General features: G+C 47.4%; 1 protein-coding gene across 4 annotated transcripts in view; it reads left to right on the forward strand.

Moving 5' to 3' along the window:
* PAX7 (paired box 7) overlaps positions 1–15,676 on the forward strand; it is a 102,546-nt gene extending 86,870 nt beyond the window's left edge. For 3 of the 4 annotated variants that reach the window (XM_076355977.1, XM_076355976.1, XM_076355978.1), the window contains exons 8-9: positions 11,161–11,407; positions 15,457–15,676. In XM_076355977.1, the coding sequence (XP_076212092.1) occupies positions 11,161–11,407; positions 15,457–15,572 (363 nt within the window). In that variant the 3' untranslated portion in view covers positions 15,573–15,676. Of the gene's footprint in view, positions 1–4,104; positions 4,171–11,160; positions 11,408–15,456 lie in introns of all 4 variants that reach the window. The other variant, XM_076355975.1, reaches the window with a different exon arrangement.
* The last annotated feature ends 2,954 nt before the right edge of the window (positions 15,677–18,630 follow it).

Here is an 18,630-nt window from a genome sequence, read left to right on the forward strand (position 1 = left end):
ATAATCAGCCCTTCCTGAGTCTTCCCTCTCCTCCGCTAAGTATCTCTAATCCCTTTTCCACCATTTATCTCTGGATCAGCAGTGGCTTGTATGCTTTTAAACTTCTGCATGCAGGAGATGCCTTAAAAACTCTGCTCAAATAACACAAGGGTGTGATACCTTCACTCTTCCCCTTGGCCCTGCAGCAAGGAGAACAGGCGAGGGGCACAATTCCACTCAGCAAATTATAGGATGTGCCATTTTTTGGAGGCTTTTGATCAAGACATTTTCATAAAAGAGAGCTTGTAGCTGTAGTTGTGGGGTTAATGTATAAAGTTCTTTGCTTGCATTTGTGCAGGAGAGCAAGCTACGTGCTGGTTTACATACCCACTTAGTAAATGTATTGCTGTTTTCGTTTGGAAGAGGTTTAATTTTAATGAGGTAACGACCCTTCCCTTTGGCGCAGACATAGCTTTGCCAGCAGACAGCTATCTTTCATCTTAAAAATCACTTAGTTCAAGGCAGTAAATGATGTTCATAAGAAAAGCAAGGTTTTAAAAATAGGCATTTCACTACTCTGATGCTAGAGATCGCTTCTTGGTGGCTTCATATTATGATTCGAAAAATATTTTATTTTGGAGTACCAGCAGACATAGCCAAAATCAAATTGTGCTAGACAAATAAGAAGGAAGTGCAGTTAATGATGTGTTAGCCCAGGAGCTTCTACTTTTATGCTTTATTGTTCAAAGACTTCACCTGTTTGTGATGGCTACTCGAATAATCACTGCAAACTTATCAAGGTTTGTGCTGCTCCTCGGTGCAGGAGTGCCAAAATACCCAGGGAAGAATTAATCTCATCCCCTGCTTAAGTAAGCACCTATAACACCACAGGAAAGCTCCAGTCCAAATAGCTTTTAGAGAGCTGGAGCACTCAAAGAGGGATACTTATCTAAACTCAAATCCTCTAGGGCTTTCTTATCGCTTCTAGTTAAAGATTTTGTTCTGCTCTTTGTGTGTCTGCATCGTTTTTAATAAATCCTACATGGTTTTTTTCCCCTCTCTGTAATGCCTAGTGGGCCAATGTCCAATTAGACGGGAGCCGACGCAGTGGTATTTGGATCCAAACCTCATGTTGTGTTCAGCTAGAGTCATGAGTTCGGGATTAAGACCGGGTAGAATTTGGGGGAGGATTTGATGGTGACCAAATCCTGCGAGATTTCTCACATCTGAGGGGCAGAAATGAGCTCTGGGGTTTCAGAAATGGAAGCAGACCGTAGCTTGTCCTGCACAGGAAAGTCCCCTCGACAGTCCAAGTGTCCCCAGCCTCCTCTTCAAGAAGTGCATTATGAAACTATAAGCTGTTTGGATGCAGCACAGCATGAACTTAGTGTAAAAGTGATTACAAGTAATAAATACAAAGGGCTCATTTTTCCCTGGACCATCTCTGAGAATGGACATTTCTGGAGAGAAAGGAAAAGCTTTACTATGGAGCAAAACAGGGAAAGAAGTTGTTGAGCTAGAACATCTTAGCTGTATGGGTAATGGTCTATTAAAGCCAGTGTTTTCAGCAAGAATCCCCACTTTCTTCTCTTCTCTTTCTCCTATTTGTTTACACTAATGCCTCCACACCAGCAGACACCGCACCTTGGTGGATGCAGCTCCATTATCCCTGAGTTCGGATCCTATGAGGGTTTTGGGGTTCATGTTTGGCAAAAGCAAGCAGCTCCCTGTCTTTGAAAATACCACAGTGCTCCCTAGCAGCAGGGAGAAGTCCAAAGGAAGAGCACGTGGCACTATGTAGGGCTGCAAAAGGCATTTCCTTGGATTCAGGAGCTGTGATTTTCCTATGGGTGAGGGAAAAAGAGGTCCTGACTTCAAAAAATCATCCCTGTTGTAGCCTCAGAAGATCCAAACTGAGCTGAAGCGCTCCCAGACAGGACCGGGGTCTGGGTTGTTCATTCGTTAGGGTGAGCTGAAAAGAGAAACCCTCACCTTAAAAAATGCACCAAGGCCCACCCTGGGAAAGCAGGGAACTGAGAGAGCAAGCAAACAAGCAGCAGAGGAGCTGGCAATAGGAAGCGCTTCTGATTTTCCCTTTCTTCCATTCTTTTGCCAGCTTGAGTTATTAAGTGTTTGGTGCGAGCCTAGCTAGCCCTGCACTTGCTGAACTTATCAGGGTTATTTCATCTCCCCATGACCTCTCCGTATTTACGATGGGAACCCTGGAGGCATTGGCTTTGCTTAACTGGTGTATCTTACACTGCAGTTAAGCTGGACCTTAACTGATTACAGCCCTTGATTGATCAGAGGGAGAGGGAGGGGAAGAGAAAGAGGAGTCCTAGAGCAGATACGCAGGACTATCAGTGCACCAAGCAGCTTCGCCTGGGGCTGGGATATGCCATGCGGGGGATTCTTTGTAGTGCAGCTCCTTTCACATTTATAGAGGCTCCCCTCCACTCTCCAAAAAAAGAGAGACAGAGAGAGAAAAGCAGGCGAGGGGGGCCGTGGAGCGGACTCAAAGGATCTCAGGAAATCTTGTTTCGAAGCAGTAAGTCAGCACCCGCACTCCATTACCAGTGTCCGCGGGGGGTTGTGATAGTGAGTGAGCACAGATCAGCTTAGCTGAGAAATGGAAAAAAAAATAAAATAAAATGAGGGAGAGAAATGGAAAGGGAGGAGGGGAAGAGGAGACCTTTCTGTGAATTTTGGTTTGTCTTTGTTAGTCTCTGCTGGCGTGGGGCTGCTGAAGAGAGGAATAACAGAAGTTTATAAAACAGTTTTAATTTCCTGGGACTTAGCTGTGCTGCGTGATCTCCCCACCCTGCCATTATTCACATCAGGCAGATGCACAGCAATAGATTTAGGGCTGATTTAGCAGGAAACCTTGATACTGTTTGTTTATTTCTTGGTATTTTGAATCTCTCACCAAGCTCCAAAAGCTTTTCATTCCCCGCCTGCCATCAGCATGTCTGAGCTTACCCAAGAATGGATAAATAGAAGAAAAGACACAAGCCCAGCCCATTTCCAAAGCCAAACCTAACCTGATTCCTTCTGCTGGTTTGGAAATGTTTAGGAATTCCACTTTTCCATGGTTGTGCCTTTCTGCTTTCTCATCCCAGGTGACTTTGTGAGTTCCAAAATGCCACAAGCAAGATTCATCTTCATGCAATTAATACCCTGTGTAAAGTTGCCCAGAGATGCTCCGTATCTCAACAAAGGGATTTTCCTATGGAGACTTTCCTTTCCAATGTATTCACTTGGCATTCACAGAGAACCGTATTCACAGGGAAAACAGCATCAGGGTAGAGTTTGCTTGTGGTGACTTCTGTTAATGCAGTCTACTGCCTAGAAATAAGGAGGATGGGGTGGCTCAGTTTGCCAACCAGCACATTTGGGAAGCATTGACCTTCTTTTGGTTATTCTATATAAAATGTCTTAGCAATTCCAATTTAATCAGGAAAAACACTTCATGCTTAGGTAACACAAGATGAATAATGATGTCGATGGTTAGTAAAGCACAAGCTGCCCATTTTCAGAGGGGAGATACCCAGCAGTGCATGAAAATGAAACCCCTTTGACGGTTTTAAGATGGCAAGGCACTAGTTAGCCTTTTGGCTTGAGTCTCTCCCATTTCTGGAAGGGGTGAGCCCATGTCTCTTGATTTTGCTTGTTAGTGAAATTGATGCCTGTAGAACTGGACCCCCCCTTTACCTTAAACAGCTTGCACTAGCACGGCATGTCTTTTGGTTCCTCTTTGGTTATCCAGACTACTAAAAACTTTGCCATCTGCTTTTATCTAACTGACAGTAGAGTTTGGTGCCCTAATGCCAGGGATAGTGACTCGTGTTTCTAGATCAAGCAGTTTTTAATGTAATTCCCATTCACAGTGATGCCTCCACCCTTCCCCTCCAAATTACACTTCTACCGCAGGATTTCTCGTAGCCCTTATTGGATGTATAACCCTGTGGTGCTTCTGATTTCCTTACAAGAATAGCCCGCTTCTCTTTCCCAGACCATCCAGATTTAAGCAATTTCTCTTACAATTATAGCTAAGACCTTCCCATTCTTTTGTATAGCTTAGAAACTTTTCTTTAGACCTTCTCCATAATTTGTACATCTCTACAGAAGCAGGGTGCCCAAAACAAGATGCAGTGCTCCAGGTGGAACCTCACCATAGCCTTGAACAATCAGGTAATAACTTCCCATCGCCTTTTTTTCTAATCCTCCCCTTGTACAGCCTGCATTGGTCTGCTTTGCTGCAGCTCACCATTGCATCCCCAGCTTCATCTCATCCCCAGCATCTTCCCAAGCCCTCTCCATCATGAGTGTGTGGCAGTTCTTCATCCGTCAAGTGAACAGGGTCATTTTAGGACACAAATGCTCATCTCCATTTCACCCGCTGTGTCCTAGACCACTCCCCTATGGTGCCGAAACATCCTTCAGATGTTTTAAGTCACTGAAAGGCTTTAATGATATTTCTGGGTTTATTGTTCACTGCCAAACTGTACCACTGTTCAAGCACAGGCCCATAGTAACCCTTTCTGACCACTTTGAAGGGATCTGGTATGATCTGTCCCATACACACCAGAAAGGATTCGGGCACATTGCGTTCTGTTCCTGGCTCTGCTTCTCACACACTTTGCGTGGCCTTGGGAAAGGCATTTCACTGGCCTCCATATATTTTCCAATGGAGTAGGGAAGGTTACGAAAATGTGATGTTACTGCTATACAACAGCAGCCACGTCAGCCCTGGAGTCCTTCCGTAGCAGGAAGGACTTGTGAGATCGTTAGCTCATATTCATAACACTGTTCTCTTTAGCACTAGTAACATGGATTATAAATACCTGGCTAGATGAGGTAAAGCTGGGGCAGTGGAGCAGCAGGTTTCTTAAACTTTAACCCACAACAAAATAGAAGTAGAGAGTTAAGTCACCTGCTCATTTATGCCAGTGTGAATCAGGACTGTGCTTGAAGTCAGTGAAGTTACCCTTAAAGAAGGCTAACGTGGAGTTTGCTCCCCGGGCTCCAAAATTTGGTTGGAAGTGACATTAGATGGAGAGGACTGCAGTTACCCGGATCAGACATTTTCTAGGTGCAAGAATTGTGAAGCACTGTCCGGATCCTTGGCCTGATTGCAAAATCAAAATTAATGGGTGTACTTACTGGATTGGTTTGGCATATTGGGATACAATGCAGCTGGGTCTAGTGATTTAGAAAATATGCAAAATTAAATGCTTGGTTTTGTGAGTGCAATGTTAGTGATTGCTACATAAGTCATTTTAGTCCTACCTAGGGGCATATTTGCATATATTTATCCTCCTTTCAAGTGAAGATCTTTGGGGAAACTGTATTTATCTCCTCCCAACTCTTTCTCTGGCTTTCAGTAGTCCTACAGTCACCTCTTCATTTTGTTTCCATTTAATGTATGTATAGAATAATCAACTCTTCCTCTTCCCACCAAGTGAAAATGAATCCACAGAGATCAAAAAGCATTAATATGAGGAAGGGTTGCCTTCTGCAAGAGAGAAGGAAAAGATTAGCTGAACAGGCTGCAAAACAAAGACGGAGAAGATTAAGCTGGGTCCCCACCAAGTAGCTAAGAACGGTCTTGGAGGACAGAGCATGACCTACCCAGAGCAGAAGCTGAATCAACCGCAAATGGCAGAGAGACCAAGCCCTCATGGAGGAACTCAGAGCAAATCATTGGCTTGGTCCATGTCATTAGTAAATCTGTAAGATCCAGCGTGTTTCCCAGCATGGCCATCAGGCCCCTGTCAGGCTTTACGTTCCCTAGGAAGTGGTGTAAAAAATGTTGACACCACAGAAGCTGAAACAGAGAGAGATTTCAGCCTATAAACACTCTTCACAACAGAGAATTTCCTAGTGCCTTTTGCCTGATGTGGTATCAAACATTCCAACTGATCACATTTCCAGCCTTTCCCAAAGAGAGGGGATTTCTACCCATTCCTAGGAAAGCAGTACCACAGCCTCAGAAATGCTACCCACTGCCAGGGGACCCTTCCTCTGGTTTTCCCTTTTCTGTTTCTGCCTGGTATCCAGCTTGCATTGCTTTGGGACCACCTGGCAGCTTCTCTGGACTTAACACCCTTCAGCTAGTTGCAGATCATTACGTCTTCCCTTCATTCAGAACTTAGCCAGGCTCAGCAGTTTCTAAATGCAGCATTTTTCTAAGGCAGCCTCTGATTTTGGACGCTTTGCGCTGTGTCAAATCGGGTGCCCAGAAACGGAGACACCACAGAATCAGGGGTCACTCTGGAAAATGCTGTCTGCAGGCTCCTGCCTCCCCATCATTTTGTTTGCTTGGGTTTGATCTCCTTACAACACTTCCGTGTCTTCCTGGTCATGGGGCAGTGTAGCATTACTGAGTGTAGATATAACGGTTGGACTTGATGATCTTAAAGGTCTTTTCCAACCTAAACGATTCTATGATTCTATAAAGCCTGCTGTGTCCAGAGCCTGATGTCTCTATCGGCTGGGTATCTTAGCTAGCCTAAAGCAAACCGATAATGCAGGGCAGGAGGTGTAGGGACTCTGAGGATGCATAGCCCGTCCGGTATTTCCCGTAGAGCTTTTGACCACAGAGACTAGTGAGGTGCAGCAGCCAGGTCTGCGGGGGCAAGGTTTTGTTATGAAACTTATCTGCTACCCTCCCTCTGCCCTCCCTGACGCGCTCACACCCTTCTCTATCTAAGTGGTATCTCTCCCTATCACTTGTCTGCCCCTCGAGCACCTCCTGCGCCCCCAACACACCCAACCGTGCCCGCCAACCCCCAAACCTAAAATCTGAAGGCCTGATTGCACAGATTGAAGGCCCTAATTGCACTTCTCTTTCCAAAGCCGCATTCGTTTATCATAAAGGGTGCACATTTCCCCTGCTACAGTTTCCACGGCCAGAGGCCCTGAGGGCCAGCTCAGAAATGGAGGGAATTAATTACATTTTTTTAACTCCCCTTCTTTTAAAGTATGGGAGAGAGTGATGAAACGTCCCGGGGGGGGAACAGGGGGGAGCTGCAGAGATGAGGGTGGGGAGGGAGGCAGCAGCAGGAGGCGAGGGGGGGAGCTGGCTCTTTCATCCAGGAGGGTCTTTGTGCATTAACCTTGGTCTCCCCAACACATCAAGACCCCTACCCCCTCTCCTCCATGACAAATGACCTCCGGAAAGGGTAGAAACAAGGCCGAAGGCTCCTAGCACCATGGCTGTTATTGACTTACCCCGAAGTGCAAGCCCACGCCACGCCTGTGACTGATTTGGGACAGCAGCAAAGGGAAAGGAGATGGGGAAAGGAAGAGAGACAGCTGATGAGAGGGAGGGGAAAGGGAAGGCTGTCAATCACTGTGATGGACAGGTAGCAGATTTCCCTCCAGATAAAACCTTACAGATGTGAAGTGGGTATTGATTTTTAGTTAGTGATGATAATGCACCAAGAAGTAATAAATTATAAGAAAGCAAGGTCAAAAAGAAAAGGTAAAAGGACTTTGCATTCTTGAGGAGGGGATTTCTCCAGATGCCCCAGACTTTCCTAAGTTCAAAAGTTGCCTGGAAAATGAGTTTATCCAGCTGAAACAAGAAGTCAGATAACGCGGGCTTGCCGAAGCTGGAGGGCTCGTGTAGGGTTATCCGTGCTGGGTGGCTGCGTAGCGAAGAGGGAATAGAAATCTCCGGTTCACTCTTGTTATTTCTAACACCTTTGTGTCCTGGGGTGGGGAAGATCAGACGCTGTCCTCTGATAAACCTGTGCAAACAGAGTGTCAGGGGAGCTCAGCCCCAAATTGCTCTCAGCATGCCTGGAAAAGGCAGGTGCTTCCCATGGTCACATTGCTGAAGAGGAAACGGGGATCTCTGGGGGTCCTGGCTCAGTTGAGCCCCGCAGCCTCTATCAGCGTTCATCTGCAGCACTCAGCCGCCCTACCTCCATAGGAGCATCCAGCAGGCATGTGCATCTCATAGCCACCTTCCAGCATCTCCCCTCTCCAACCTCCGTACAGTTATGTATCCGTTCACCACCCTGGCATTGTCGTGATGAAATATTGGCATCCTTATGTTTCACCACAGATTTCCAGAGGGAAATTTAGCCCGTCTTTTTCAGAAAGGGGTCTTAGGATGGGACGAATTGTCCTTCAGAAGTGCCAGTCTCTCTGTAGAGGGATTCTAGAGGATTAGCAGAGACTAGAAACTTAACTTCACATGGCTAAGGTTAGTTGAGTTGAGTCCTAGCTTAAGTGACTTGCACAAGCCCTTGTGAGTCAGTAGCAGAGCTGGGATTAGAAATCAGTCCTGATTCTGACTGATTAAAGCCAATTACTGTCTTCAGTAAGATTTGCACAAGTGTATTCTCCGGTCTCAGCTCCTCTGAATTTGAAGAGTGTGAATCTGGGTTTCATTTACCAACGTTGCTTTACATCCCCCTTTCTTTTTAAAAAAGGGCCTTAGCGAAAGTGTTAATATGACTTCTGCTTGCTTTAAGAGCCTTTTATTTTCTCTGAGTAATATAAAGCAGCTGACTCTTTTGGGGAGATGGCCAGGAGGGAGAGCGCTACAAAACCCTCTGGTCTGTGACTGGTTCCAGTTGCCCTTCATTTTATAGCACACGATTTCTTTTCTGCACCTGCAGGGGTTGGCGGTGCGGGCAGTACATCCGCAGTCAGGCAGCACTGCCAGACCTGGACAGCTCAGGAAGGGAGAGGCGAAACGGCCCGGCTATGCGCTGCCTGAGCTGAGCTTTCCAAAAATAACTCATAATTCATATGTCTGTATTTTCACGCATGCAAGAAGGATGTTTATTGTTTTAAACATCTGATTCTGCTTGCGAATGAAATCCAATAATGTCTCGTGGCTGCTGTATACGCGAGTGTCCTGGATATCTGTCAGGGCAAAGAGATGCAGGGTGTAACACCTATAGCTAAGGCGATGCTGAAGCTATGAGGTCTGTCTGCAGCTGGCGGGATGGAGGGGCAGAGAAGGAGGATTCGTAGCTGAGCCAGATCAAAGTTCGTGACCCAGCTTAGTGGAAGGTTACAAATAACTTTGCAGCTGGAAAACCTACCTTCAGGCTGCACTCCCACAATTTTGCCGCTGCATAAACCTTGAGGCAGACACATTTACTTTACATCCACACAGAAAAGCATGACAGCCCTATTCTCATATTAATCCACTCTGTCTTGCATATTTAAATGCAATTTCCCTTCTTCATCCCCCTGTCTTTCAGTCTTTGGGCTGTCATGGTGCAGGGAGTTCCACGGGCACATTTTGCACAGCATTATGGCTAAACAACTTCATCTAGATACCTCGAGGCTTAATCACTGTGATTAAGAAGCTGTGCCCGGAGGGTCTGGAGAGCTGGAGGTAATTTAGGCTCTGTCTGGAGCACCGTCTGCCCTGCAGTGTAGAGGCAGCTAAGCTAGGTTTAACTTTTGGGGACCAGTAGCAAACTCCAAGCTCAGTGCAGTAGGAGAGGGTAAATGAACCCTGTCTGAGCTGCACGCTGCCGCCACTGCGCTGCTTTTACTTAGCTTGTTCAAAGCTCGTTCCTGTGTCTCTGTACCGCACTGCAGACAAACCCAGTGGTCGGGGTTAGATTGATTTTCCAGGCTTTTTAACTAACCCCCTCCCCAGTACCTCCCCACCGCCTCCCCCTCTGCAGGGGTCCAGCCACCCCTGCTCCCAAATTCCCCTCCCAGACAAATGCCTGGGAAGGATCTCAGGCCGGCTGAGTCGGGAGGTGGCATCACATCAAGAGAAAGCATCTTTGCAGGACTCCTGAGTCCTTCCGGGGGGAGGAGAAGCTTTAGAAAGCAAAGGCCAGCGCGTAGCCGGTCATTCAGCCTAAGCCCCGGCTCTGGCGGGAAGGTGAGGGAGGAGGGGATGGGGAAGGTGTCGGGGTGAGCAGGAAGGGGAGACGCCGCTCTATACAACCCCTCTTGTGTCCTTCCAGAGAATGTATCCTCCGCACAATAGCTCACCAGGCCACTGGTGGGGGATAAAGGACTCATTTTACCACTTGCCAGGCTCCAAATATTTCCAATTTGCCACTTTAATTGATGTCAATAAGGTTATGCTAAATTCGGAGATTTTCAGCCGCTCGGCATCTGAGCACTGGCCTGGCCCCCCGAGGTGACTGGCTGTCCCCTCTCCCCCCGCCCTTCCCCAGCACAAATACAGCAAGGCACGCCTGCGGCAGCTGCGGAGATCAACCGAGAGGCATCGGGGGTTCCCTTCCTTCCCTCACCACGGCCCCACTTCTGCAAACTCTTTACACTTTTAACTTGGCAGCCCGGGGGTAATTTTGCTGATTGCAGAAGGCAATTGCATTAAAGCACTAGCGGGATCAGGGTCCTTGTGTGAAGGCCTGTAGGCGGCAGCTTACCCCAAACTCACCCGCAGGAACAAATCTGGCATTTTTGCTGCAAAAGAAGAAAAAAAAAAGATCGTAAGTTCATCTGTTTCAGGTCTCAAAGCAGGAAGATCGCTTGTGAGCAAATTTAATTACATTTTCAAACCAAGCACTACACTGAAATGAGCCGAACCAGGACCTGTTATCCTTTAACATTTGAGGGTAAAGAGAACTTTGACATTTCAGTCCCTAAACCTGAATCTGCATCAAAGCCAGAAAGGGTTTGTGTCTGGTTTGGTTAGGGACCTTTGCAAACCAAGCCCCACTCAGACTTCCAAAGAAAGAGGCTGTCTTCAGCGTCCCTTTTTGAAAATATGTATTTTTGCTCCCTGTCTCATGCATCTCATCTTCTGTGAGGGCTGTGTGTAGGAAGGGAGGGGGGTGCTAGTTCATGGCAGGGCATGTCGAGCAGGTTTGTCCCAGGTTTATTCCTTTCTCCAGTGTTCATTCTGAACAGCACAGCTGACGTTGCTGGCAGGTCAGCAAAGAAAGACCAAAGATTGAGTGTGCTGTGAAGGAACTTCTCAATTATCCCTATTAAGGTCTTTCAAATAAAGCATTAGACGCAGAGGAGCCAACTGTGGGGTCTGTTGTTACTGGGTGGAAGCAGGCCTTCATTCTCCAGCCTGGCCAAACCTATATTGATATTGTATATTATACTGATAGAGCACCGCTATGTAGACTGTTTCACCCTGGTATGCATGAAGGCAGCTGCACAGATACCCTTTCTCCTCCAGACATTGACGTGTTCTCTCCTGTGTTTCTCCAGGTGATGAGCATCCTGAGCAACCCCAGCGGGGTTCCTCCGCAACCCCAGGCTGACTTCTCCATCTCTCCCCTTCACGGTGGCTTGGACACTACCAACTCCATCTCTGCCAGCTGCAGCCAGCGGAGCGACTCCATCAAGTCCGTGGACAGCCTCCCGACTTCCCAGTCCTACTGTCCTCCCACCTACAGCACCACCAGTTACAGTGTGGACCCAGTGGCTGGCTACCAATATGGACAGTACGGACAAAGTAAGTGTGCTGATCATATTCCCCCTGCATAGGGAACAGGAGAAGAGAGGGAGGGGATGTAAGAAGGTATGGATATTGTATCGGAAGGGATTCCCATGGAAATCTGTCCATCTAGAGAGAAAAATGGAATCTACTCACCAGACATAGATGGAGATTGCTCCACACAGCCTCCCCAACACCCTTGCAGTCCAATTCAAAAGTCCCAATTAAAATATTTTAGGTAAAACATTTCTATTAGAAAAGAAGGACAACTTCCAGACCTCTCTCCTTCCCCCTTTGCAATTCTTGCTTCTCCAAAAGCCCTACAACATGTTCACCCTGCTCAGCCAAAGGAAAGCTGGGATTTTATTGCCATCCCTTAGTGATGCAGAACTGTATGTGTCGCTTCCTCCCCTGCCCTCTGTAAGGTAAGGACTGGGTCCACGCTCAGGGATTTAGCTACTAAAAACGTTAAGCCAGTGCCTGTCAACTGGGGCTGTGGTTCTGCGAAAGCTGAAGTAAGGCTGGAATTGTAATCCTGAACCCAAACCTCAGACCTGAAAGGCGGAGGGACCCTGGGAGGGTCTGTTTCTCCTCCAGAATGGTTGGGTCACAAAAACACCAGCGAGCCTGGCAAAGGGCTCACCTGCCGGTGTTAAACTAATAATAAGTGTGGTGTTGTGAGAGAGTGATCCGCGGAGGGTTAAAGGTGCATCCTCTTCCTCCGGGAGCGCTCCTGCTTGCCCATAGCTTGTCCTCAGTGACCTTTCCTTCCATTTGGCTGTGGCTTTTTATTCCCCTCTCCGTCACAGCCCTTTAATGTCTTTAACTTCTACAGCTAAATGAGAACCGGCTGTGGCGGCAGACGGGATCAATAGCAGCTTCCCCCCACCCCTCCTTTTTTTGTTTTTCGGGAGTTTGATCTGTGACCCCTTGACCTTCCCCTCGCTTCTGGATGTGAGGCTGGACACACGTGCTATTGATAAAAATCTTAAACAAATTCCAATACCATGTATTTCCAATAAAGATTCCTTTGGGCAAGACGTTAGTCACACCCATGTGTGTAAAAAATAAAATAAGGAGGACGAGCTACATTTTCTGAGAGAGAGACCAGCAAAGGAGAAGGAAAGAGAAAGAAGGGTTTGTCTTGGTTTGCTGCAGGAATTTTTACTTGGGCCTCTCCTTGTGCTGATGAAAAACTGCTCACGCAGCCCTACTTATGTTGTTTTATTTGCCCCCCTTTCCTGATTTCTGTCACACGGCTCTCTCTTTTCTGCTGGACACCATTCAATTTACAAGTCCAGTTTAGAGCCCACTGGGCTCGGTTCGGAACAGGGATGTTTTCCTGTTAATAGTCATGAGAGTCCAGGCTGCCAACAGGTCTGTGCCCAGCAGCAAGTCTTGTGTGGTCGACAGAGTTAGTCCAGACATGTCCCATGCCTGGAGACACACAGGTAGCTGGTCATGAAGGCGTTCTTCCTGCTGGGGCAAGGAAGGTAGGTGAGAAACCATGACGCACCATCCACAGTGCCACTTGCTTCCCAGTGCTGGGAGCTGGAGTCACACCCAGCGTGATGGCAAGTCTTACAGCCAAAGCCAATGCCATGCTGCGTGGCAGATGCAGCGCAAACCAACTGTAGCTGTTCTAAGGTGGGATCTACGTTAAGCAGCAAATTCCACATGTGTGCACGTATATGTATATATATATTTGTATTTACAGCTCTGTACAGGCAATATGTAAGTCCACTTCACTATAAACCTTTCTTATAATGAGCCCCATTTATAATAATCTCTATGCGAGGAAACAGTTTTCATTGGTAATTAGTCCTGTTAGAGCAATCACTTACATGAAGTTGACCTTGATATAACAACACTTTTTCTTGTCTTTCTCAGTGCATGCTGTATTTAGCAGATACTTCTAATTCCTCCTGCTTTTTAATTCTTCACTGCTTCTTTTCAAATGCTGTTTAAATGCTGATCGGTCCGAGGTGACCTCCACAAGATCATTTATTGATGTTCAGTTCAAATCACATGGTTCTTCCTTCTATGATGCGGCAAAAAAGTATCAAAACTCTTTTTAGTGAACACTGTGATATAATAAAAATGGGGGGGTTTTATGGTGGGGGCAGGCTCTGTATAACAGGGGACATAACCAGGGCTTGTAAATAAGAGCTCTGTAGCTTTGATAGGCTTTGGACCTGGCCTGCAGAGAATCTCTCTCTCCCCACTTCTCTCCTCCTTATTCTCTGTTTTAGAAACACAAAACCAGACACACTTTCTCTCTCACATAAGCAAATAAACACCCAGAGTACTTTTGGTAAGTTTCTGGTTTTATTTTGGCTTCCACTGTATTAAAGCAACAAACCGTGTCTTTGACTTCTGGCATGGGATACCCTGGTGCCTTTGAACTCTTTCCACTGGCACAAAAAGCAATATTGGAAGTTTAGCCTGGTTTTTTTGGAAGGATGGGATTGCCATCAAATTTCCATTTTGCTGGGTACTACCCAGAGCAGGATGACTGGCTCCAACCATTCGTCTCCCTCCTTTCCCAAGCACCCATCTGAATTCACCCAGAGCACAGGTGACAACAAGAACAGAGGCACAATCACACACACACACACGCAGTGTGTCCGAGGAGTGAATCTCCTCTTTCCCTACAGCCTCTCAAAGACATTATTTAATGTGGTTACCTGAAATATCGGGGGACCAAGCTGATAAGGTCTGGATGAGAGCCATAGCTTGGGATTTAATCCTATGTACACCCCCCTTGAAGCTAGAGGCACCATAACACATTACAGAGCCCAGTGCTCGAGTCAAGCTACTCCAGGATCCCAGTCCCCGAGGAGCGCCAGCCAGCGTGCCAGCTCCACTTGCCTAACTCAGCTCCTTTCAGACTCTGCCTCCTGCAGAAGCCATGCTCCCCAGCAGGCCTCGCTTCGGCCCCGGGTAACTCACCCTGTGCCGAGCCTGCTCGCTTCCAGCGCGCCAGCCTGCCAGCGCTTGCACAGCCTGTGCTGTTCCAGCCGGTGAGGAGCAGAGATGCCAGATTAATGTGGTCCTTGTGGTTCCCAAAGGCCGGAGCTGTGTTAATGATGCCGGTGATGGAACGCAGAAGCGTGAAAGGAATTCTAATAGATATGACAAGTCTAATAAGAATTTGTGTCTGGAAGGGACCTCCTCTGGGGCAGGCATCTGACAAGACGTTGATGGCTGAAATTTGTTTACTCATTGGCACTGATTGTACATCTCCTGCCAGCTCCTTATTAATCTAATTTGAGACATTAAAGCTAGTGAAAGGGAGAGACTTTGACTGAAGCTCAGCTAATGAGCAATGTCACCATCCTGCCCCCGTCCTCTTCCCCCTCAGACCATGGGGCAGTCAGACAAGCTGGGATACAGGTTCACGCATTGCCTCAGGAGTTGTGGCTTCGTCTCTCACCCAGATGGAGATAAGCAAAGTGGTTTCCCTTAGGAAGGGTGGATGAAGGCAGGCAGCAGAGCTCACAGAGATGAGTCAGCACGCAGCGGATAAGTCATATTCAAGCCCCGTCCAGACTTGGTGAGCTTCCACTGAAATCTCTGGAATCATTTACACCAGCATCACTGAGTGCAGGAGTTGGCTTTGCCACCGTGAGGTGATACAGGGAGGTGAGGCTGGAAGGCTTATCCCACTGGCTTTCTGCTCAGGCTCATCTTCAGGCAGCTCCCTTGGAAACACCATTTTCCATGGCAGAAGTAGAATTTTAGCTGTTTTCAGTAGGTCCATGGAAAGATTCAAGGAACTGCAGCAGCATGCGCAGAGTGCACTCTGCACAGCACAGCTGCGCTTAACCCCTGCAGCGCCTGTCCTGTCAGGTGTTTCTGGCAGGACCATCATCTGTTGCACTCTTTCCTAGGAGTGCAGCAGGACCCTCGTGTCTGTGACAACCACTGCACTGGGCCTCTCTTTGTAAGAGTCAGTCTGCGGGGTCTGTTGGTTACACGCTCTTTGATGCTGAAAGCCTCATTTCCACTAAATGCTAATGTTGTGCTTTTTTCTCACCCTCCTTTTTTTTCCCCCTCCTCTTCAGCTGCTGTTGATTATTTGGCCAAGAACGTGAGTCTGTCTACACAGCGTAGGATGAAGCTGGGAGAACATTCAGCCGTTCTGGGCCTCCTACCAGTAGAGACAGGCCAAGCCTACTGAAGAGTCCGACTGTGCCAACAACCCACTCCAGCAACTTGGTATCACTGGAGAAAACACCACCAGCCTTCCAGGGATCTACCTGTACCCGGACCCTACTCCTTCCCAATTCCCTTCCACCTCGCACCAACTTGAGCTGTGAAGGAGACGGGAAAGAGCGGGAGGGCTCTCTAAGTATCCAGCTCCCCCCAGAGCACTCTTCTCAGAGGCAAGCCTGGCCTCTGTGACCTGACTCCTCCTGTGGCCAGAGACAACGGGTTGGGTACATTTATTAACCCTGAGTTCATGCCCTCCCTCTAACCTACCTGGCCATGGCATTTTGCCCACACTTGAGGACTTTCCATTGATCTAGGTAGTTGGCATAGTCAAAGCCAAATTGATCTTTTTTTCTTTGTAAAAAAAGAAATGTTTCATTTTGTTTCCTTTTCTTTCCATTGCTGTAAATTTGGTGAATGTTGTATAGGAAGGAATAACCAAGCTGATCATTAAGGGTGATATAATTCGGGACCACAGAAGACCTATGGACCAAATATAAGAACTTGTTAAAAAAAAAAAACAAACCACAAAGACAAACAAAACCAGAAAAACATATATTAAAGTGACAGCAAATTTCCCCACCCCACTCTACCCTTCCGTTCCCACTGATGGCTTCCCAAAGCAGGGCCGAAGCAGGCCAGATTGCTGCTAAGCAGGGGCAGGATGTAAGTCCGTCCAGCCTGGGACCTTTGGAAAGTGTAAATGTAAATTGCTGCATGAGGACTGGAGATTATGGGCACAGGCACAACCAACATTTACTTTTCCTCTTAGGGACCAATTTAGACCTGATTATCACTGAAAAGACATGGGCATCAGATAGCAGCAGGAGATGCGATAGCGGACGCTGGCCTTGCACGCACAGAGGAAGGGCATCAGATACACCCGATCGCGTCGGAGCTTTTGCCCATCCAGTCAAGAAGGGCGAGGACTGCCAGTGGCCCTTCTTTCACTCAGCTGAAGAGAAGCTGGCCATGAGAGCAAAGACAAGAGAGGGAAGAGTCAGAGGTGTTCGTTAGCTGCCTGCTTGGAGGGTTCAGTATGCAAAGCCAGGTTGTTCTACAAGTAAGGGGCCACCTGAAAGAAAATGGTGCTTGTGCTGAAGGTGCTTTCCCGCAGCTGCCTCTCACTGAGGGATGGATGTGGCCGTGGAGTCAGAGGGGAGATGACCTGAAGAGTCTTTCTAACAGCAGCTAGGAAGGAAAGGTGCTGTCAGCTGCAACATTGCACCTATTAGTACTGCAGGAAAAGTTTTACCTTACCAACGGCATTCTTCATCCTCTAGCTACCAGGAAGAATGCTTGCCCCTGTCCATCCTCCTGGCTCTTCCCCCACCCCTCTCATTTCGTGTACTATTCTATACAACTCAATGTCTCAGTTCCTTCCCTCAGCTTTTCATTTAGGTGGTGGAGCCTCTCTCTAAGCCAGATCTTGTTCTCTGGATTTATCACCCCACTTTTCTGTAGCAGCCAGTGCTCTCGCTTTTGTATCGGCTCACAATTCATCACACTGCTCAGATAAAAGCAGCCAACAATAAGAGGTTATTGCTAAGTCATGACCCACATGGGTTTTTAAATAGTTTCCCTTTTGCATGTGGTGATGATCCTTGAGGATTCTTAAGCAGATGTCCAATATTATAGGCTTTTTTCCCCTCACCTTCCTGTGTTGAGAGGGCTCACTTCAAGAACGCGCTGAAATTTGACCTGGAGAGGGCAAGGAAAGCTGCCCCTGAGATAACCACCCTGATGCACAGAATCTGTGCCAGCCAGTAGCTGATGTGTGAAGTCCAATGGCAATAGGCAGTACTTAAAGTCATCTACAGACCGTTGGGGTTTATAATACACTTACTGTTGTATATGTCTACTTTAGGATAATGAATGTCTGCTTTTGTCCACTGGCGATAACGGGGGACCACATGGTCGGATGAGTTCTGGTCTAGCATATGCTCCTAGGTTGTTAAAGGAGACACTTGTGCTCTCTTCTGTTGTTGCTGCTCCTTCCATTCTTCTCAAATAATCTGATCTTGTTTTTGCAGCTGAAACAACATTTTTCTGGGGAACTGTCCCCTGCCTTGCCCCAACATCATTTATCACGAACCACCAAGCCGCTTTCTCTTGAGCCATGTGGACAAGTACCTGTTCTGACCAAAGCAGAGTTGTGCTTCATACGTTGCTCAGCATCCTATCAGAGCCACATATGGCTTTCATCAGCTTTGCTTTACGGCTGTGACAGAGCCTGCTGTACATTCCTAAAAGCATATTATTACACCAGCTTGGCTACTCTGCCTCTCACATGCTCACATGCATGTTTCTGTGCAGAAGCTCTGTGCGGGGCGACATCTGCATCCAGAGGCTGTATTGCTGTCATTTACGCTCCAGCGATCCCAATTCAGCCTCTGCTTGTCCAGCTACATCCCACATAAAGCTTCCCTCTAGTTGCGAAAGACTTTCCTTGGATCACAAAGCTTTAAATCCCTTTTGAATTCCAGTCCTGGCTTAAATGTCATTCCCAATAACAGTAACCTTCAGCCACACCTGAACTGGGGGATCGAGGGTGAGAGCAAGGGTGTCTCCGTGATAGACACTAGTGTAGGGGTTAATGACTGAAGCACCTGTTTGAATTTGCTCCTGTCTCTCAGTATCATTCTGAGCTGCCTGCTGAAACAACAGAGCGCATGATTTTCTTGCGTGCCGCGTTTAATAGTATTTAAGAGGCCAAATGCCGATAATCACCCCATCTGGGAGCACCTCCAAATCTACATCCTTGCAACTGGAAGACGGAGTTTGTAGACGGTGATTGCTGGCCCCGTATCTGCCCCAGACAGTTGCAATCCCTTGTTCTTTATACTGAAATTTCTGACCAAATACATTCCTAGCTGCCTGCTAAACTAGAAAGAAAGTTTCAGTTTGTCATGAGAATTGCTTGTCCGCTGCTCCTGCTCACAAAGACCTGTCAGCTCTCTTCTCCCCTCCGTTATCTATTCTCCCGTGCGTGTATACACGTCTCCCAAGCATCCCTCAACAGTGGA

This window comes from Aptenodytes patagonicus, chromosome 19 (genome assembly GCF_965638725.1).
Source record: "Aptenodytes patagonicus chromosome 19, bAptPat1.pri.cur, whole genome shotgun sequence".
Classification (NCBI taxonomy): Eukaryota; Metazoa; Chordata; class Aves; order Sphenisciformes; family Spheniscidae; genus Aptenodytes; species Aptenodytes patagonicus.